The 23,562-nt window shown below is 41.6% G+C and overlaps 1 protein-coding gene across 1 annotated transcript in view; it reads left to right on the top strand.

The window, feature by feature from the left end:
* The window catches only part of ntn1b (netrin 1b), an 87,336-nt gene that overhangs the window by 26,404 nt on the left and 37,370 nt on the right, over positions 1-23,562 (top strand). Inside the window, exon 2 of the mRNA XM_066642044.1 lies at positions 22,271-22,459. Within this exon, the coding sequence (XP_066498141.1) occupies positions 22,271-22,459 (189 nt within the window). The remainder of the gene's footprint in view (positions 1-22,270; positions 22,460-23,562) is intronic.

Genomic DNA, 23,562 nt, shown 5'->3' on the forward strand with positions numbered 1-23,562 from the left:
GATACCAGGTTGGGTCTGAAAGTATTATGACAGGCTTAATTTATAATACAATATATAAGTATATAATAGTTTATTTTTAGTATAGTTGCAGTACAAATAAATCTTTGATATATTTGTGTACTCAAAGTGTACTGCTCTTAGACGTAAAGTATATTTAAATGATACAAAAAGTTATTCAGTTTAGTCCCACAGAGTATTGATATAGTACACTTACAAGTACACTTACTACATAATGTATATTTTAATATACTTTTAAAAATTCTACTTAATATAAGGAAATTGAAATATATATTTGTAAGGGTGGAACGGTGGAATGCGGTTCTCTGGAGTTGTAAATTTCCATCTAATACCTTTGTGATTATACCTTCTGATCCAGAAATAATCATCCAGCACCAATACCCGATATTTTTGCAAATGCAATCAAATCCTTACAACAGTGTTCCAATATCTTATGTCAGCTCTGAATGGTTCAGAATGTGTGCTTTGACCTAAGTGAGTATTAATGCTTGCACACTGTCTTTGTGCAATGTTCCATTGTTTGTTTTAGGGTCCACTGAGGAGGAGTATTGTCAGTGGTCCTTGTTCCACAGCAGCTATCATGACATATGTACATTGGTCTATTTGTGTAGATGTTGAGCTCCATTTCCACAGGATAGCCCTTCATACACACACACACACACACACACACACAGATGGAAATCGGAACAGCCCACAATGGACCACTGAGGCATAGATCAGCTAATGTTGGAAGTTTCATTAGGACACAGTAAGTTAGCACAGTCTTCCACACTGTGATACAACAGACTACAACTGCATTAATCCCAGAATTCTTCAGCTACTTTAACCTTCACTCATAGTGGATGCAGGTGTTTGTATCTTCTCCACAGACAGGCATTAACAATGTCATCATATCCAGTGTAAGATGTTGGCTAGAGGGTTATAAAGCTCTCCAGAATTTACTTACAATAATGAACCTTCATCTACTTTAAAGGAGCAATCTGTAACGCAAACAGCAAGCGTTTAAAATGGATATCACACTCTGCATTTGGAGAGAGTTGTCTGCCCTCTCCTCCTCCCCACATGTGAAGCTCATGCAGGTTGCCAATTTGAGGAAAACTGAACCCAAATGAATGAGCACAATACAAGTCAAAATTCTGTGTTTACACAGAAGTGTGTTCATCATTTCACTACAACATTTACTTGCACTAGAGAAAGGCAAAGAGTGAATGAGTCGCTGCCCTTTTTCCTGTCTTTACTAGTTTCATATTTGACTTTGCATTTCCACCTTAAACGTTCCACCTTAAAAAATGTGGATGTTGTCTTTCTTTTTGATTTTTCCCTTCCACCCTATAGAACCTTTTAGAAGGAAAAAGGAAGTCTTCTTATTTACTATGTTTGTATTTGAAGGTGTAGTTCCACTATAAATGGGAGACTATGCAAGGCTGAAGTTACCTTTTGAAATATTATTCCTCAGGGTTTTGTTAAAAATACTCAAACCACAGAGTTATTAATTGCTGTAACTTTTTCAATAGAAAATTAGCTAATTCTGGATCTGTCTTGTAGTTTTGCTGGGCTCTAAGCTGTTGCCATCTTTCAAATACATCCCCAGCATTTCCTCTCATTTCACTCTGTCTGGTGTCATGGAAATTTAGAATCTAACGCCATCTCTGATCACTTGCTTGTGTGTCATACCTGGCAACCTGTGGTAACTTTACGGTGAAAGGGCAGCTGGCGGGGTCCCAGGCTGAAACACCAATAGAGTTCCGCTCCGGAAAGAACACTCCTCAAGGAAGAATTTACTGGCTGCAGCAGTGCTGTCACAGATGCCAGTACTTCAACTTTAACAAGCATGTTTCATTATTTCTCTGATGACACACTCTGGTCATTTTATGATTTAGTACATTAAATATATCGCAGCTGTTACTGTAGCAAAGGGTGGGACAAGCGCCTTATTTACACCCTTCATTTTGTTGGATGCGCAGGTGTCCAAATACTTTTGGTGATGTAGTGTGTGTCTCTGAATCTCAGGGAATTCCTGTCCGATTTAAGACTCCTCAGCCACTGTGACCTCAGTTTCTGAGTTTGAACCATAAGAACAACAATCAATAAAACTGCAGGACCAGGGATTCTTATCTCCCCTCCCCCAGAGGAAGACATAGTAAATCAAACTCATAAAGTTAACAGGTCTGACACCAGTGCTGTGTGAAAGTTAATTACTGCAGCTGAAGGCCTTTATGGCTTTTAAAGTGCAGCTGGCTCTTAAAGGAAGGGTTTTGTTGGTTTATATGATGATTTTATTCAGTTTGTTACACTGTGCCCAGATCAGCCACAAGGTAAAACCACACCACTTCAGAGGTGAAGTGTATACAGCGGAGTATACTGTTACAATGACACCTGTCAAGGAGTGGAGTATATTAAGCAGCAAGTGATGAGTCTGTTCAAGGTGATGTTGGAAGCAGAAAAAGTGGTCAAGCGTAAGGATCTGAGCTCTTTGACAAGTGATTTAGTTTTAGACTTGGTCTTTTGACTAAACTATGTGTTCATTTTAGTCTCATTTTAGTAATTTAATTAATGTTAGACTTAGATTTCAGTCTAGTTTTTGTCAATAAGGATTTTTTTCATATTTAGCTAAATATTATAATGATTTTTTAATTATTTATTATTGTTGTTGTTGGGGGCGCAGTAGGTTAGTCTCGCAGTCACACAGCTCCAGGGGCCTGGAGGTTGTGGGTTCAATTCCCACTCCGGGTGACTGTCTGTGAGGAGTGTGGTGTGTTCTCCCTGTGTCTGTGTGGGTTTCCTCCGGGTGACTGTCTGGGTGGAGTGTGGTGTGTTCTCCCTGTGTCTGTGTGGGTTTCCTCCGGGTGACTGTCTGTGAGGAGTGTGGTGTGTTCTCTCTGTGTCTGTGTGGGTTTCCTCCGGGTGACTGTCTGTGAGGAGTGTGGTGTGTTCTCTCTGTGTCTGTGTGGGTTTCCTCTTGTGACTGTCTGTGAGGAGTGTGGTGTGTTCTCCCTGTGTCTGCGTGGGTTTCCTCCGGGTGACTGTCTGTGAGGAGTGTGGTGTGTTCTCTCTGTGTCTGCGTGGGTTTCCTCCGGGTGACTGTCTGTGAGGAGTGTGGTGTGTTCTCTCTGTGTCTGCGTGGGTTTCCTCCGGGTGACTGTCTGTGAGGAGTGTGGTGTGTTCTCTCTGTGTCTGCGTGGGTTTCCTCTGGGTGCTCCTGTTTCCTCCCACAGTCCAAAAACACACGTTGGTAGGTGGATTGGTGACTCAAAAGTGTGTGCGTGTGTGTGTCTGTGTTGCCCTTTGAAGGACTGGTGCCCCCTCCAGGGTGTATTCCTGCCTTGCGCCCTGAACTGAATAAGGGTTACAGATAATGAATGATTATTGTTGTTGTTTTTATTTATTATTATTATTGTTTTGTTATTTTACCTTACTGCTGTTACATTATATTTATTATATTTAAACACCTTAAACCGAGACTGGGTCGACTCCAAGACTTTCAGCTCTATACATCATTATATCATTCATAGTGAATTTCACCTAGCTGCTCGGTGGTTTGATTCTTTCGGTTTCAACTGCTCTTCACTAAATTCTTTTTTAGACTTTGCTCTCACTAGGAATGGAAATCCTCAGCGGAATGGATTTGGAATCAGACTCTGAAAACAATTTTGTACATTTCACTGTGATATAAGCCCCATGTCAAAAGAATGTAAGGAAGAAAGTGCTTTTTTTCTTTCAACTCAAGCCATTTTATACCAAAACAGTAGCAGATACTTTAATGCCTTCTTTCTGCTGTGTATGGTTCCAGAGCAGAGGGGAAAAGGAAAAGTAAACGTCTTGTTTCCCTGACAACCTTGCTACCAGACGGAGCACTTTCCTGTTTTAATTTCTTAGCAATTTTCTGTTTTCAGATCAGAAATTGAATCAGGGGTCCATTTATTTTTACAGTGCTGTGTGGTGTTTATTCGTTTATGAAAATTGTAAAACATTTTGTAATAGTTCTCATTTTCAAATATTTATTTGTATTAGTTCTTGTGTTGTTTCCACTGTGAAAAACAGGTGTCGTTGAATATTTTTTGCCATTGTTTTCATTAAGGAAATGAACACAGCACCACTATAACAAGATGATCAGGGCATTCACTTCACCTGTCAGTGCACACAGTTAGATAATTCCCCAGCACTTACCACTGTACCACTCTATACCACTGTAGCTGACACTGGGTACGGAGGCTACATGTGGCTGCACTAGGGCGTCTCGTTCTGTTGGAAATGTGTTTCTATGGTGACTGTACAATCTGTTTGTGCAGTTAAACACTGGTGTAAGTAATGGCTGAACATTAAAGTAGATTAATTCAGTCTTTATGAATATACATTTTACGAGGGCTGTCTACAAACATTTGGACAGACAGTGTATGTTAGTTTGTAGTTTATTATATTTATCCATCACTTCTTTTCAAACCATGTAGGGCTACCTCACTGGGACCAATAGAAGAGGGAAACAGTGATGACACGTAGGTGTAACTAAGGGTGAACATGAGCCTATCAGGAGGTTCGATCTAAACATGGTGTGTACTTATTGACTAAGGAAGTAGTTGACTTCAGCCTGTTTCCAGGCACAACACTTTTTTTTTTGCCTGCAGCAGGAAGTACTCACCCTCTTCCTGTCTTGCCCAGTTGCTGAAAGCCACCTAGCTACAAGGCTGTTTGGGAATATTGTGAAACGTATGTGGTGAAAATTGGAGGGAAAGAAAATCTAGATCCATGACGTTTTTCCTTTACTGCATTCACTTTCCACACTTTTATCTACCAATTAGCCTTGTCTGTATTAGTGCCATGAATTAGTGTTACTGAAATATCCTTTGAAATGTCAGTGGGAAACATGCCTTTCCCTCATTCGTCTGTCAGGGAGAAGATTCATATCAAAAGGCGGGATGGCTGGGTTATATATGACTTTCTTGGGACAAGCTTGGCAAAAAGGTACAATAAACACGCCACAGTGAGGATGGATGGTCACCCGGAGTTAGTAATTTACAGCTCAGTCACTTCCTGTGTCCGCTGTGGCCTGGGCTGCAGCCGGAGCGTGTGGCAGATCAGTGGGGAACTCTGGAACACTGGAACTCTGCCCGTTCCAGCTCCGACGTGCTGATCCTCAGAAAAACATCTCCAGCCAGGCTAAGTGTTTAATCTCTATTAGCCTAGCAACAGTGCTGTAGACCTTCGTGGAATACAGGGTGCCATGCTTCTGTTCCTTTTTCCTGAGGCTAAAGTGTAATTTATAATTAACAGAGCAACCTGACATCACGTCTAAACGTAATCGCACTTAAAACCATACCTACTAAAACACTGTCATTCCAACACTTCGCTTAAAGTTATTTTATGTTATCTAATAGAGCTCCCATCCACTGGTGGTGCTGTTTCACTAAATACATTCTAACACTCTTGTGTACCCAAAGAGACCTACGAAAATGAACTGTTCAGTTTTAGCTAACGTTTCCAAACCAAAAAACTTTTCATTTTTAACTTTTTGGAGTTTACTGTTGTGTTTAAGATTATGTTTAGGATTAAATGTTGGTGATAGCATTTAAGTACAATTTATTCTTTTGCAATGACTCGAGAGTCTACACCATAGGCTTCGCAAGAGCCCTACGAAATTGTGAGCGTCTATACTTCTGCATTGGTGTCTGCATTTGGCTGAATCTCAAACGTCTAGTAGTATAAAATTTTATCAGTCTTTAAAGTGCACTATTTAGGGAGTAGGTCAGTATTTGGGACAGAGCATAGTTTACATGAGGTGCCAGGAAAGTAACTAATACAAAGAAAACTTTTCTAGTGTGGTCTCGCTCTTCTTTGAGTAATTTTTTTTTCCTGGAGACGTCTGTATTTATACTTTGTTCAAAATTTTTATTCATCCCTGAAGCCCACACCATGTCTGAGGAAATCTCTCACTATGAGTTTGAGAAATTTATGTTTCTTTACTTTTCTTCAACTTAAACAATGTCCGTCCACCTACTGACCAATCACAATCGTTGTGGTCTACATCAGCGTGTAGTTACATTTCTGGAGTCAGGCTACTGCGTAGGCTAAAGTCTGCTCAATATGGTGCATGTTCTAATATTTTGGAACTTAGATAGGTTTAAGGGTCAGGTTTAGAAGTTTGTGTTTGGTTTGGGGTAATGTTCAGGGAAGATTTAAAGCAAATTTTTTGTTTTATGTTGGTTTGCCAGACAACATATTGGTCTTATAATAAAATATGTATGATTTCATCATGAGACTAGGCTGCCAGCAGAGGACAGGAGCTCGCATAGTGATTGTAAAATAACTATAAATTATAACAAATCATATCATAATCATTTTGCAGATATATGCACGATGTACTGTAATTTTTTTTGTAATTTTTGTAACATATTGGGATATATTTGGACAATGTATTCAGAATAATGATAGTAACTGTAATCAGCCGAGATCACAATTTGTAAATTATTTGAAATACAGAATGTCATTAAGAAACACCACCACTGATTATTCATTAACAGTTTTAAAATCAGGGCATGGCATGTAGCAAACACACACTCATTAAAGTCCAAAGGATTCAGCAACCATCCAATAGTTGCACAAAATAAGATTAAAAGTAATCCAAACACATTTACATGCACTTCTTTTAGTTACAAACTGCTTCTGCTTTGCAACAGCCGGTAATATCACAGGAAGATGAGGCATAAACATCTTTTGCATCTATTTGTAAACATGAACCTGCTTTACTTACAAATCTCTTTTTATTTATTTATTTATTTGATGTTTAATATTACACAGCAGTGCCCTTCTCACCACATTTACTACACTGCTGAGACAGAGACAAGCTTTTCTAAATTGGCGTCTGTTCTTGGACGTCGTGTGTGTCCCTTCATTACAGACAGAGACCGATCTGCTGGTCATGTGTTCATGGTAAGGGCTGTTAAGAGTAGAGAGTGGTACTTAATGGATTTTTAGATGCAGAACAATGAGAGAACTTCAAAGGATGTGTCAGAGACGGTTCTACGCTCTGTTCGGTTACGTTTGTGTGTATGCGTAGACCAGGAACAAGGAAATTAATCAGGGTATGAGACACACATTGAGAAATCAGATGACTGGACTAAAATGCAGCTCTCTCAAACAGATTTCTAGACTTTACCCTATTCAGAAATCAAGAGAATGCTGTTTGCATTATTCATTCATTATCTGTAACTTTTATCCAGTTCAGGGTTGCGGTGGGTCAGGAGCCTACCTGGAATCATTGGGTGCAAGGCGGGAATACACCCTGGAGGGGGCGCCAGTCCTTCACAGGGCAACACAGACACACACTTTTGAGTCACCAATCCACCTACCAACGTGTGTTTTTGGACTGTGGGAGGAAACTGGAGCACCCAGAGGAAACCTACACAGACACAGAGAGAACACACCACACTCCTCACATACAGTCACCCAGAGGAAACCTACACTGGCACAGAGAGAACACACCACACTCCTCACAGACAGTCACCTGGAGGAAACCCATGCAGACACAGGGAGAACACACCACACTCCTCACAGACAGTCACCTGGAGGAAACCCATGCAGACACAGGGAGAACACACCACACTCCTCACAGACAGTCACCCGGAGGAAACCCACGCAGACACAGGGAGAACACACCACATTCCTCACAGACAGTCACCTGAAGGAAACCCACGCAGACACAGGGAGAACACACCACACTCCTCACAGACAGTCACCCGGAGGAAACCCACGCAGACACAGGGAGAACACACCACACTCCTGACAGACAGTCATCTGGAGGAAACCCATGCAGACACAGAGAAAACACACACACTCCTCACAGACAGTCACCTGGAGGAAACCCACGCAGACACAGAGAGAACACACCACACTCCTCACAGACAGTGACCCGGAGGAAACCCACGCAGATACAGAGAGAACACACCACACATTTTATATGAATAATCAGATAAAAGATGCACAAATCTGATTAAGACCTGATTACTAAGTGCCTGTAAATGCAAATATTGTTATAGACACTAAACCACATTCTCCTAAAGCCTGAAGAGGGATAAATCAATGTGATGATCCAGTTATATTTCTCAGTGTTACTGAGCTGTGTTGTGCTGTGTTCTTTGAGCAATTTCTTCAGTAGTGGACAGGTTGTAGACTGGTGAACTTATAGATACAGCCTTTACAGGGGTCCCCTGGGGCATTTACCTGAAAGTATCTCACATTTGTTAGTATATGAAGCACGGGGCAATCCTGCTTAAAGCATGGGGAAGCAGCAGTAGACTCAAGCTAGAAGAGTCACATGTAGAAAACAGCCATTCAGTAACAGCGAGGAACTGTGAGAACCGTGAGTAAAAGATTCTAACAGTAGACTCATTCCCATAAATTATTCGGTGGTTCCAGTTATAACTTATTAAGGTGTTTGAATTCAAAGCTACTTAGTTCAGTGAAACTCAGCACTTCAACTTAAGCCAGAGTTTAATGCATCAACCCAAAAAATGAACCTTGTAGCCCCCAGGACTCTAATATCTTTCAATTTTCCACCACTTGCCAGTCCAATATGTTTTTAATTGAATTATCTCTGGTCAAAGCCGCCAAGACAAGCAAAGTGGGTCTTTTTAACTTTCCAATATGGAGAAGAGAAGCCTACTGCAATCCAGCACTCCGGTGAAGCATGGAAGGCCCTCTGCATCAAATCAACCCCTGCAATCACCCAAGTCAACTTCACGCCTAGTAAAAGCACACCAAAGAAGCCCTCCCCAGCTGTGAGGGTCACGTTCCAATAAAGCAGCATCAATGAGGCTTCTTACTACCCTTCAAGGACTTTAAATCTCCAACAGTGGTGGAGAAGGAGGCTGGAGGTGTTATGGATTGATGACACCTGCAACGGAGAAGTTCCATTCCTTAGTCTTCGTCTTCAGCCACGTCCACTGCCTCCCAGGCCAGCGCTATTTTGCATGGGTTATGGGGCAAGCGAAAATGAGGGAGATTCCTATTCATGGATCATTTGACAGCGGGGTCCTGGACGTTGAGGCCTGGGAGTAAAGCACTGGGGCTGATGGGCCACACATCTGGAGGCCTTACTGCCACAAGCCTGATTTACACCAGGCTGGAGAACAGCAGGAATGCAGGCCAGGAAAGGGAAGAGCTTCTTCTCCCAAACTACACCCCCCACCACCACTTTCCTTGAGGTCCTCACTGATTTATGAGCCTAGGGGAAGCATATCCATTCATGCCAAATTCTGCAGCATCTAGTGTCCAGGGCTTTAAGGGATGTCTTTATCTCACAGCAGAGCTGGAGGAGCTGGAGATACTCAGCTTCTGTGGTTTGGCTCGAGTTCCTCTGTCGCTTAGGGCTCACTCAATCCTTAACGAGTTGATTTTACAGCAGATGCTACCATTTTCTACTGAGCATTTTTCAGATGTTGCCTCAAAATACACTGAGCCTAAAAGAAATAAAGTCTCGCTTTCAGACTGGACAGTGTCCACCTAATGGTTGGCAGGTAATCGCTTGTTCTTGGTTGAAGCACTAGGGACCAAATTTAGCCTCTGTGTGCCTCTGGTCTTTGTTATCATATTCCTCTGTATTTAAGAAACTAAAACCTGTTCATTTAGGAAAATTATTAAAAACCTCAAAGTCCTGAGTCAAACGGCTACCATTTCATCAACTAAATACTTGCAGAACTGTACTTAGCTTCAAAGCCTTTCTCTCTGTAAAAAGTTACAATTCTAAGTGTTTAATCAATTTCTAAGGAAGGTTCTCACAGACTGGTCAGAGATAAAATGTAACCTCTCATGGTCTTCCCAAAGAACACCAAGTTTACAATGTTGTTAGTTTGTCTCTAGGTCGTCAACAGGTCAGGGACGAGGCAAAGCGTAAACATGTTTCATTACAGTGCCATGCAAGTGTTAGAGACAACCCTCCACTGATTTAATATCCAATTAAAAAACCTGTGTGACAGGTGATATTTCTGAGAAGATTATATTTTGGATTCTCTGCTCAGAACACATGGGAATGTCAATAGAAAAAACTTGAAACTATAGTTTTGTTTTAAATCCGAGGTTATAATTATTAAAAGAAGTAGAAATATTCACACATCGTGGAAGACCTGGAGCAGCAAATCTGTCACCATCAGATGAACAGTGTTCAGATCTTGATGTTTATGAGGAAGGGCTAGGTGTTTGAGAATATTTGGATTGTGAGACGTCTACGTTTTACAGTAAGTGTGAACATTGGAGGTGTGGAAAAAAGAAAGGAAGCTGTAATTAATGCAGTTAATTCTGAAGATACTGACATTTTGTTAAGCCTTCTGCTGTGCTGGGAACGATCCACTTCCCAGATCATACCGGCTCAGTTTCTGTATGTTTCTGCATTTTCCTCTGACTCTGAAGATACTTCAAGTACACATACTTGAAGGCCATTTTTGGACGTAACCTAAAGGTGGTCTCTGAGCACTAAGAAGTCTTTCCTGCACTGGTGGAGGTGTATTTTATTTCATTAATGTTCTGAACTAACAGGAAATGTACTCTATGTGACAGTTCTTGTTGACCCTTGAGTGGGACTGTTTATTTTCGCAAAAACTCCTCAGAAGCCCTGAAATATCACCGTGGCTAATATGACAGCTGCAGCTTTTAATTGGAAAGTTTATAGGCCACTGTTTTCCCACATTGGCCGCTCATGAAGTTAAGTGAGTGCAAGTTGCTGTTACTAAAAGGTATATCAGATACCTTCTGAAGTAAAGGGATCATTGGGATTATTTTCCCTCTTTTTTGATTCAGAAACCCTACCCAGGAGATCCAGTGAGAGATGGTGGAGTAGTATCAGAATCACTTTATTCGCCAAGTATTTTACACATACAAGGAATCTGTTTTGATGAGAGCACATATGCATTACATACAACATACTAACAGACAAGACAAGCGTATTACAATAAGGCAAATACAATTAATACAAATACAATAAATAAAGAACAATGGTAATAAAGAGCCATGGAGAGGACATAAGGAAATGTGAACATGTATATATGCTGGTAAGAATATCTATAAAAAACTACTATATACAGAATATTACAGAATGATATGAATATTGCAAAATGAATACGTCTGTATAGTAGAGGAGTAGAGGACTTTGGTGGTTCAGTTTAGTTTAAGCTTAAAGTGCAAAGTGCCCACTGTTGTTGATGAGTGCTACAGCTCTGGTTGTGCTGGTTGTGTAGTAGTTGGAGTTGGAGTGAGGCAGAGAGACTCCAAGGGCTTGAGAACCAGAGGTCGCAGTGTGGGGAACATTTGGAACAGTTTCTTTTGGTTTAAAACGAATTACAATTAAGGTCCTCTGTGAATCCTTGTGATAGCCAGGGACATTAATAGAACTCTCTGCAGTATATGTACTTTCAGATAGACCCATTATTATATATCATTACCTGTTGGACGCAATATGTTATAACTGGCTAAAGCGTACCAGCCGTGTTGACTTAGCAGAGGGTTGCATATCTGGACATTATGATTGCACAATTATACAACTGTCTAGACCCATTGTGTTAAGCCAAGGCCATGGGTATTGCGAAAATCACATCAGCATTTAAGCAGTTATGCTTTAGCACAACAGAGATACTGTCTATTTTCCACCTCAACGCACCACATATGAGTCTCTTGCAGTGGCGTGTCGCATAAGAACAAGGCAACAACTGCAGCGCTTGCAAGAAAACTGCAAACACATGACAGCAAGCCTGAACTCAATGAGGCATTATACTGTCTCTTTGGGCCACGCTCAAATCATTAAATGTCATGACAAATGAGCAAGTGAGCTAGTTAATGGTTCACTCTGGTATTAAACCCAATATTACATCACCGGTCTTAATGATGATGGGTTTCAAGGCCCACTACGTTTGATCATGCTCACTTAAAAACACAACATAATCATTTTTCTCACGTTGATTTCTGATGGATTACCAGCATTTTTGGCTTTTTTTTTTAGCTAGACTAAATAAGGCAAAGGAGAAAATGACACATCATACTTGTTTTTAAATGAGCACACACTTTGGGAGAAAAATGACGGTGATTAACACCAGTGGGGGCCACTGAGGTTTTGAAAGATTAATTTTGTTTACACAACCAATGAAAGTCCAAAGTAATGGATATGTGGCTGTGGACATGAGATAATCCTCTGCTAAAAAGACCCTGTGCAAAAAAAGTAAGCAACCGGAAAAAGAAGCTACGCTTGTCCGCACATGTCCAGGAATGACACTTTTACAACCATTTTTAGTACCAAATAGGGGGAGAAAAAAAACCTCTCCAGGTTGTCTTTCCCCATCTACGGGGATAAAGCTTGGTCTGGTTTCAGGGTAATTGTATTTGTTGAGTCGTTGCGCCTAACTTTCGCTAGGCAACTGTGGCGTTTACGAGCAGTTACTCACACAAAAGCACGGAGGTCTGATTGCTCAGCTAATTGGTGTCGGCAAGAGATCACAGAGCAGTGCTCATAAAACAGAAAGCCCCCCTCCCCATTACATCACGGCGCACTCGGCTGGGCAGCCAGCGGGCTTCTAAGGACTGCCACTGTGGGATTCAGCCAGGAAGAAGCTGCCCCTGGACCTGGAGTGAATAAAGTTATGTGTCACATAGCGTACAGGATTAGTGGCTAACTACGATCAAACTACAAGCTACAACTTTGTACTAGTACTGTAGTTGTTGGTAAGAGTGGATATAATCGATAAAAAAATGTGCAAAATGCAATAGACAGAGGGTTAAAAGTGATTTAAGAGACGGAACTCCAGATCCTTTACCTCAGGAACTGCCCCTTGATAGCTAAAAAATGTAGTATCAGCTAATCTAAAGGACACATTTATGTGAAAATCACTAAATGCTTGTCTACTCATCTACGCAATCCTTATTGTTCTGAGTCTTTGCGTGAATGGTTATACACTAAAAAATGTCGCTAAAAAGCAATCCTTTCACTTTCTTTTTATTAGAACATTCTGTTTTCTTGCTAACGCACTAGCCCTATTTATCTCTTAATCTTTAATCCTTTCTCCCAGCACAAAATGCACTCTTCTGGGTGCTAAGCAGGTATTATAAGGTTAAAAGAAACTTCTGAGCTGATCATCAAAACTTTGAAGACGCCTTTTACCTCAGGAACGACCCCGAAGGCTATAAAAGTAACACCTAGCATTAGCGGAGCTAACCATCTTATCTGATAACATCTCAGAAGTCACAGCTTTGCTCTTATCCCTTACCCCTTTGTGTTTGGTATGTTTTCACAGCAGGCTGGAAAAGATTGTTGTGTCTAATATAAACAGGGTTTAGTGCAGAAGTAATTATTACTGGCACAAAATGCAGTTGTTCACAAGGGAGGCTATTCATATCAAGTTTGAGTAGGCATTTAATTGGTCTATCCATGCTTGCTTTACCCACAATTTTGTTCATGGCAACTGTTGCAAGGGTGGACAAGCTTTACAGAACACTGGAAAAAGTCTGGTTCAAACTAATGAGTTGTTGCAACCTTTGTTCAGGTTCCAGTTTAAAATGCTACACTACCATAATGTGAGATCCTGTAGTTTGCTGTAAATACTGATCATTTAAGGTGGAAAGGAAAACTCTAATCTGATGCTGGAGACGAAGCTAACTCTGTAATATATGCCTGGTTTAAAATTACATTATGACACAGCTAATTAAGATAATTAAGCTAATTATGTTTTAAGACATCTTTGCTTATGTTTATTTTAGAGTCTGAATTCTGCCTGCCATGCTACAGCACACCCTGCTCCCCCCCACCAACCCAAAGCACCCCAAACCACACTTTATCACCCTGACAAAAAAAAAAGGAGAAAGAAAACCTAAATCAAATTTTTAACTGGAATCCAAAAACTTCTACCACAGAGGCTCGTAACCTCTTTTAATATCCACATGACGTCAGCAAACATTTAGCCAAGGAATGAGACAGCACTGTGATAGACAGAAATACTTTCTTGTAATAGACTCTCTCCCTTCCGCTAACACAGTTGCTCACTCTGCCACACTTCATTCTCACTGTCAACCTGTAAAATGTTGCTTCCAATGCGTAGCCCATTACTAGGTCCTACGTCCTGCCTTCTCCACTCAATCACTGGCTTCCTCTTAAAAGCCGGAGCAGATCAAAGTCTAAACTAACTCTCTCTCTCCGTCCATCGGTGCCACGTTCCCTTCATCTTTTATTTGTTTATGAAATGCCAAGGTGATGCCGTGCCAAAGGCATGAAACAATAATCAAGTGAATCCATTTGCCCAGAGTTAGAAGTCAGCCAATATTTTTAACCTCTTTGCCTTCAAAAGCATTCCGGAAACTTGTAAAAAAAAGAAAGAAAAAAAAGGGGAAAAAAAGATTCATAGTGTTGATGTCATTCTGCAAGAGACTCTGTTGTAATTCTCCTGAAGCAACAGATGCTCTTGAAATGTCCTGTCCAAAAATTCAATGCAGGGGAATGTTGACAGTGTGAAGGTGTACTGAGAGGATGGGAAAGTTCTGCTGGTTTTACAGTAAAAGGAGATTTATGTGCAGTGCAGATGATGGAATTCTAGAAAGCGCTTACAAATGCTTTGCAAAACAGATGTGGCTCATTCATTTATTCATTCATTGTCTGTAACTGCTTCTCCAGTTCAGGGTTGTGGTGGGTGGAGCCACACCCTGGAGGGAACACACACTCCCATGTTCGCTCACACACTCACGTTTAAGTCGCCAATTCACCTACCAACGTGTTTTATTGGACCATGAGAAGAAACCGGAGCTCCCGGAGGAAACCCACACTGACACGGGGTTAATACTCTACATGACGATGATCAATCATTAAGGGTCAGGGATTAAGCCTAGTCCTTATTATAGTGCATGCTGAATGGAGATTGACAGCTGAAAGTAAGATACAGTCCAGGACTAGGTTTTTTCTCTGTCTGGTAAACCGACCCCAGATGTGTTTCTCTGTTCGCTTGACTCCTTTTCAGACTAGTCATAAAATGCAATAATGCCTATTTGGGTGGTCTCTCAGTTGAACAATGCATATTGTTTTTTTTAAATAACACAGATGGAATGTATATGTCTGATGGTGTCTCCAAGCAGCTCTGCATTTTTAAAAGTGTTTTTATTGGGACTAAACACAACAGTTGTGACAGATATTTGGTGTCAGGAAAGTTGCAGTTGAGCTGCAGGTTTCATCTCAGCATTGCTGTCTTAGCGGAGAGGGGCATACATTGTTTAACAGCAGGGGGTTCCACCCCATTCACCCCTCATTGCTCACTATCAGCTCAACACAACGCAATATTTAACAAGTAATTTTAGTTAAATTTAGAAAAGAATATGCAAAAAATAGACCAATAATATCTGAACTGGTCGGCACTAGGGGGCCTGTAGATTGCGAAAACAGAAAGTTTTGTTGTTGTCAGATTATTAATCTCTAATGTAATTTTATATTAAAAACATACTCTGAACGTTTTAGTTCTACAATTACAGACTGTAGTCCATGTGTTGCTCCGCATACATTGTTTCACCCTGTTCTTTAATGATCAGAAACCCCACAGGGCCACCAGAGAACAAGCATTATTGGGCTGGTGACCACTGACGTGGTGGTGGGCTGCTGGAGTTTTCAAACACTACACACACCTACCTCATTGGCTGTGACACTGAGGGCTTTAAAAACTTCAGCAGCACTGCTGAATCTGATCCACGCATAACACACACTAACACAACCCCACCACATCAGTGTCAATGCAGTGCTGAGAATGATCCACCACATGAATCACACCTGCGCCCTGGTGGTACTCCGGGGGTCCTGACTATTGAGGAACAGGATGAAAGGGCACTAACAGTGTTTGTAGAGCAGCTATAGTTTATAGGCTAGTGTATGTAGAGGTGCCGAGTGCACCTACACCGGCAGTGGAGCTGATAAAACGGAGAGTGAATGTAGAATGGTCGTTTTAATGTTTTGGCTGATCTTGATTTTCACACATGTAAAGATCGGGTAAATTTAAATATATAACAAAAAATGATAATATAATAATGCATGTTAAATGAATAATGGATGTAGTATCACATGCTATTTAAAATATAATGACTGTTGAGTAGCCTTTGCAGCACAATGGCAGCACTAAATAACACGTGCAGATAAAGTAATATGTGCTCTCAGCATTTTAATGGACGTTCTTCATACTTCACCCACACGCTACTCTTGAGTTATGCAAGGCCTACGAGTGCTTTGCGTGGGCTTCAAAACAAGCGTTTCCAAATGGAGCGTTGTGGAGATTTTTTTTTTATAATTCGTATCCTTCCACCTAATGGGTTTATTAGTTTGACTTAGCATCTCACCCGGGTTTGTTTTGTCCAGGATATTAAAATGCAAACCTGTGTCAGAGCGCCAGCTTCATTAAATTTCCCATAAACACGTGAAATCCATAGTCTTATGCTAGTGGGGAAATTTAGAGGTGTACTCCAGACAGGGACCCTTAGACACAGCCAAACAATATCTCACCCACTAAAGCAGGCCTGCTACAAACACACACTCACCCATCCCAACCCCTCCCTGATCCCTCAACCCTAAACACAAAGAGAGATTTGTGGCACTAGCACTGCTTACAGTAATCACAATGATGTAGCCAAAAAAAATGACGAAAGCAAACAGATCTCGGCGCTATTAAGCATTGCGCCAGGAGGAAAAGCGTGCTCTCGGACAGGCGAGAGTGTTTCTGACATGAGCGCTAATCCACGGAGCATTGAAACGTCAGTCCTTCACATCATTGTGCTTGGAGAAGATGAGTGCTTTGTTTGACTTGGCACTCACCACGCGACCATAATGGGGCGACTGTAATTATGGACTTCAGGCAGTGAGAGGTTAATTGATCTGGGATAAACAGCCATTTCAGAGGAATGCCTTGCTTTGCCCAAACACTGGGGAGAGACTCTTGTCTGTCTGCGCTGGGAACAGACAATAAAGCACGTCTGAGATCTGTCAGAAGATCATCTGTAGACGATGCCTGATGCATGTGCCAAACCATGTCAAAGCAGGATGTTGCTTCAGAGCCGTCAGGGACTGGATCAGGCAATTATCAGAAAAACAAAACAATGAAAAGCTTGAGTTTTTATTAAACTTAAACTGTAAACACTGCAGTATGTGCTTTCGTGGATTCTGATGTCCGTTCTGAACACTTTTCTCTATCATTTACTATAATATTCTATAAAATATTACTGTCCCAGTATTTCTTTGTCACATTGAAAATGTAAAATGAGGCACTCTTGAAAATAAAGGTGCTACTTGGGGCAATGCCATAGAAGAAACACTTCTTATTCCATTAAGAACCTTATATGTTTAAGAGATGTGTGAGTGTGAAAAACCTAAAATTATAAAGCAATGTCACTTAATTTAAAGGTTCTTTACCAATTTAAAATAATATGGTTGGGGACAAATCGCCTGGTTTCAGAACACAGTATTAATGCATGTAGATGGGAAAGACAAATTCAAGACATTCACATCTCCTCTCCCAGGGCTGGAGAGAGTCTCACAACACTCACAATCACAGGAGACCACCTCCTCTTAGCAGTGGGATAAAGCATCTTACAGTGTTGCATAATGAAGAGAAAAAGACTGTTATGTGCTGTTAGCCATATTAGCATTTTTACCATGGAATCTAATGGAAAACATGTTACACTCAAGTTTATTTCTCTTCACTTGTTTGAATAATGAGTAGATACCCAATATGGCGGCTATTTACACAAACCACGCAAACCACGGATAGAAAATGAGGTAGCCATGTACATTAATAGCCTCTAATGAAGTATACATAAAAGCGGTGGAATCATTGTATCAGTAGGGTGTTATTGTTGTGGGCGGAGCTATGATTACAGTATTAACTCCACCCCCCGTGATTAGATGTAATTAATGTTTTAAAATGGCTGCAGGGCAGTTTCTCTCAAAGCTATAGTTTCCAAAGACAGTTTTTGATATACTGAGGCTTGTTCTCTTTCTGCTGGTCTAAATACAGCTTATCAGAGCAGTGGGCATCAGAGCTGAGGGACAATTAGGACAGTGATAAAGGCCACAGCAGTGTGAGGTGTGGGAGAGTCAAACCAGCCCTTATTATGAAAGGCCAAGGACAGGCACACAGATTTACACATAGTAAATCGAGGCTAATTCACAGAGAAACAGTGTCTATTTAGTATCTGGAACAATGGCACCTACTGTATTCTAAGTGTGTATTCACAATGTAGCAATATATGCAGCAACAATATAGCAACCGACTCATTCACATTAACAGATGGGTTATAGCAGTGCAGCTCCTGGTAATACACTTGTATCAAGCTCATTTTTAATGCTGTAATTACATGTAATAACAGTAACTTTAAAGATGGCCTTGTGCAATAAGTGAAGCTAGAAGAACTGAAGCTGTAATCTGTCTGTAACCGTGAATGTGTTGATTAATAACTTCACTAAAAAACAACAATGGAAACAGATGCTTGAAAGCTGTAGAGGGCCAGAGGTGCAGAGTCAAAGCAACAGCGAACGAGCAGCTGGGCTCCAGGCTGGGGCTACAGCTAGAAGCATCCACTGCATTAATTGCATTAATAACATGGTGTGTTGATACGTTATTAACCTGTGTATAATAGTCTACATTGTTAAGTATTTACTTGGCCATTTCCTTATTCCTTAAAATGACCTTCTCCCAGAGCATCCCTTTGAAAGTAGGAAGGAATGAGAGAGAGAGAGAGAGAGAGAGAGAGAGAGAGAGAGAGAGAGAGAAAGAGATTCAAAGCCTGGCTTTGGTATGTTGTGAACGTGCTGAGTGGGCCAAGTGTTTGAAATGTGGGGGGGATAAAAAAGTTGACAGCTGCCTAACACCTCCTTCCTGTTTGTGTGTGCATGTGTGTGTGTGTGCGAGCACCCGTACGTGGTGAGTAACCGCTGGGGCAGGTGTGAGTCAAGCTGCAGCAGTGTGTGTGTGAGGGTGTGGGTGTGTGTGTGTGTGTGTGTTATATGGGCTGAATGGTGTTTCCGTGTAGTTTTTCTTTTTGTCCATGGGTTTCATCTTGGAGCAGTAACCTCAAAGCCAACAAGGCCACAGATGGAGAGATTAAAAAAGAATGAGCCATGATGAGGGCCTTTCTCCTGCGCACCTGCACACATACACACACACACAGGGTTTGGTTATGCTGAGCGAAAGACAACATTGTAAATAATCAGTGAAGCAGAAAGACGAACAATCTGAAAACAAAACAAAACACAGTTATTCAAAACACAGGGGGCTTTCAACGTGTATTCTTTTACAGACCACCGACAGGCCTCAGTCAGATCTTCTAAAGCATTACACAGCCTCACAATACACTCTGATTTCTATTTTATTAGTTCTGAAATACTGCCCCTGTAAGTGTCATGTTCCATCCTGATAACAATATAAATAAAACTCACCGGCCATATGCTTACTGTCCCAGCACTATGTACCACTGAGAGAGAGAGAGAGAGAGAGAGAGAGAGAGAGAGAGAGAGAGAGAGAGAGAGAGAGAGAGCAGAGAGAGAGAGAACAGAGAGAGACAGAAGAGAGAGAGAGAAGAGAGAAAGAGAGAGAGAGAGAGAGAGAGAGAGAGAGAGAGAGAGCAGAGAGCGGAGAGAGAGAGAACAGAGAGAGACAGAAGAGAGAGAGAGAAGAGAGAAAGAGAGCGAAGAGAGAGAGAGAGAGAAGAGAGAGACAGAAGAGAGAGAGAGAGAGAGAGAGCAGAGAGAGAGAGAACAGAGAGAGACAGAAGAGAGAGAGAGAAGAGAGAAAGAGAGAGAAGAGAGAGAGAGAGAGAGAGAGAGAGAGAGAGAGAGAGCAGAGAGCGGAGAGAGAGAGAACAGAGAGAGACAGAAGAGAGAGAGAGAAGAGAGAAAGAGAGCGAAGAGAGAGAGAGAGAGAAGAGAGAGACAGAAGAGAGAGAGAAGAGAGAGAGAGAGAGAGAGAGAGAGAGAAAGAGAGAGAGAGAGAGAGAACAGAGAGAGACAGAAGAGAGAGAGAGAAGAGAGAGAAAGAGAGAGAGAGAGAGAGCAGAGAGAGAGAGAACAGAGAGAGACAGGAGAAAGAGAGAGCGAAGAGAGAGAGAGAGAAGAGAGAGAGAGAGAGAGAGAGAGATGCATATGTTACACGGCTCAGTGTAACATTCTGTTGTTTAGTTTATCTGCTGTGTGGAGGGGAGGTGTGTGCCAGATATTCCTGCTCATCTCTAACTCTTTCAGCTTAAAACAGCAGACTCTTCCTCTTATACTCACTAAGCTATGGCATCACTGTTGTGATTAGAACCAAACCAATACTGTCACAGAAACTTAAAATCATTCTGTTTAACCTGGTAGTGTTTGACAAACCTTTAGGAAGTTGTACCAAATAAAAGTGAATTTAAGATGTGTGTAGAGAGATGAACACATCAGAAAACTTTGCTGCACTGTGAATTAATTCCTTAGATTAATACACAAATCAAGACACTGATTACATTCCAGAAAAGTCCATAAATCAAATAAAAACATATACTATAAGCATAAAACACACACACACACACAAAAGCCCCTTAATGCTTTATATTTCCAGGTGGGTCCAGGTGTTTTAACCCTCACTGCCAAGGCTTCAGTGTAATCGCTGAATAATAAGCCAGGGCATTAAAGGGTTAAGCCTTCAGAACTGCAGTTATTAATCTTGAGACATATTAAATATCTGCTCTGAATGGCTCCTAACCACTATGAAAGTTATCAGTGCTGAGGAACTGTGAGGGAGCCGCTTACAGATCATAAGAAAACACTGCTGCCAGGATTAAGCTCTGGTTAGTGGCATTAAATAGCAAGAGTTTTCCTCTGTGAATACTCAATACTTTAGTGGAGAAAATTATAGCTGCCATAAAGAGTTCGGATCTATAGGCGGAGCAGCTCAATTTCACGGTTGATGTCAGAGGCCAGGCAAAAAAAAAAAACTTTAGCAGGTGAGTGTACATATGTGAGAGAGAGAGAGAGAGAGAGAGAGAGAGAGAGAGAGAGAGAGAGAGAGAGAGAGAGAGAGAGAGAGAAAGGTAGACACACAGAGAGAGAGAGAGAGAGAGAGAGAGAGAGAGGTAGACACAGAGAGAGAGAGAGAGAGAGAGAGAGAGAGGTAGACACAGAGAGAGAGAGAGAGAGAGAGGTAGACACACAGAGAGAGAGAGAGAAAGGTAGACAGACACAGAGAGAGAGGGAAAGAAAGAGAGAGAGAGAGAGAGACAGAGAGAGCGAGAAAGAGAGAGAAAGGGAGAGAGAGAGAGAGAGCGAGAAAGAGAGAGAAAGGGAAAGAAAGAGAGAGAGAGAGAGAAAGAGAGAGAGAGAGAGAGACAGAGAGAGCGAGAAAGAGAGAGAAAGGGAGAGAGAGAGAGAGAGAATCTTTCCATCTCCTAGCCAACTGCTTTTATAAAGCTATTGTCTTTTAATGAATCTCTGGTGTGGACAGAGGCCTGAGATCCAATGACGTCATTAAAATAACACCGCTTTCTCAGGGCACTACTCAGACTTCCCCTCTGTTCCCATCCCTCGCTCCTGCTCTCCCCCTCTGAGCTGGAGATGTGTAGAGACGGGAGGAAACGGCTCCGCATCCCTACAGTGCAAACGTATTTTCTCTAAAGTCTGTTGCTATACAGACGTGAGTGTTCTAAGCCCTGGGCCCGTGCCATGAGCCGCCGCGTTTAACACCAGACAACCCCTTTACTGTGTGGCCTTGAGATGATTCATTAAAATTATGTTTAAGTTACGAAACATGGATCATTCATTGGATAACATGAGGCCAAATAAAATCAATAACAATTCAACAGGTAAATACAGACAGAGAGTGTGGGTTTTTCACTCAGGAAAGATCTTAGAGCTGAGATTAGAAGCATGTTTGTTTACTACAGGATACGTTTTTCAATGCTGTTCAGGTTTTTATTATTTTTTTTCCTAAAGAGTAAACAGCATAGCTCTGCTTCCTTATTTGGGCAGGTTGCACACTAGAAAGTTATTCACAGTCTCAGACACGTAATCATTTTTAGCTTCGGGTTTGGCTTAGTGTTTGGGTTTAGGTAAATGTTATTGTGAAGTTTTTTGCTTAGGGTTACGTGTAGATGTATGTTTACTGTAAGGATTAGTGTTAGTATGAATCCTTATTATTATTATTATCTCTGAATAAGGAACCCATTCTCATAAGGATCTCTGTATCTGTGAACAGATCGTGCTCTAGAGTTGAACCCTTGCCTTTCTCGGTCTCTTCTCTTTCAGCTTGTCAGTGTAACCTTCACGCTCGCCGCTGTCGCTTCAACATGGAGCTGTATAAACTGTCGGGACGCCGGAGCGGAGGAGTGTGTCTCAACTGTAGACACAACACGGCCGGACGCCACTGCCACTACTGCAAAGAGGGCTACTACAGAGACATGACAAAGGCCATCAGTCACAGACGAGCCTGCAAAGGTAAACGCACACACACACACACACACACAATCCTGTGTCTTTGAATTAAGGGGACATTACCTATACTTCCATTAATTTTGTGGAGACTTACCATTAGCATTCCATACGCACTACTACTTTAACCCTGACGCTAACTTTAAAACGTCTTAAAAGGAAATTATAAAAATGTAATGCTTTACATTATAGGGGCCAGCTGATGCCCCTGCCAGGAAGAGCAGGTCCCCACAATGTGATATAAGCATGGCACACACACACACACAATTTCAAACAAGATCCTTGAACAGGTAAATTATCCGTTGTGTTCTACATCACTTCACAGACTGTTGAGTCTAATGAGAAACACTACTGGCCTTGCTTTAGATTCACTATTAGATTACGTCCTGAGTGGTCAAGCGTTGGCCTTATCAGTGGGAGATCATGAGTGTCTTGTGATGTCACTAACAGCTGTAACCAGGGTGTCCAAGAGCACAGCTGTTCTGTGTAGAGGGGTAAAATCAATCAATCAATCATATTTTATTTATATTGCGCTTTTCACAACAAAAAGTCGTCACAAAGCAGTTTTACAGAGATCCGGGTCCAAGCCTCCTATGAGCGAGCCAGGGGCAACAGTGGCAAACAAAATCTCCCTCAGCGCATAAGGAAGGAACCAAGACTCAACCCATCCTCCTCGGGTCGACACCGGAGACACAACAGAGAACAGAACAGAAGTAAAAGTGAGGTGATGACAGATGAAGGGGTTATAGTAATGTGAATGTAGTATATTAGTGATGTAAGACTCTGATGAAGGAGGAGGTGGTCAGTGATCCTGTGAGAGTTAAAAGTAGGTGCAGAGTTAATTTGAGATAAAACAGCATGGCCAAACATGATAGTGTAGAGGAGACAAGGCCAGGATCTTGTACAGGACACAGGGGCTGGATCAGGGCAACACCTGGAGAGCAGCAGGACATCTCAGAGCATGAGAGAGACAGGAGAAAGAAAACCAGACAAAGGGAACAAATAAAAACACAGAGGTTAGTAGGGTCATGGTAAAGAACGGGCAAAATTGTCCTTCGAAAATAGCTTCCACGGGTCAGGCAAGAGAACCCAGCAACAGACAGTGTGTG

Source organism: Hoplias malabaricus, chromosome 13 (assembly GCF_029633855.1).
Source record: "Hoplias malabaricus isolate fHopMal1 chromosome 13, fHopMal1.hap1, whole genome shotgun sequence".
Lineage (NCBI taxonomy): Eukaryota > Metazoa > Chordata > Actinopteri > Characiformes > Erythrinidae > Hoplias > Hoplias malabaricus.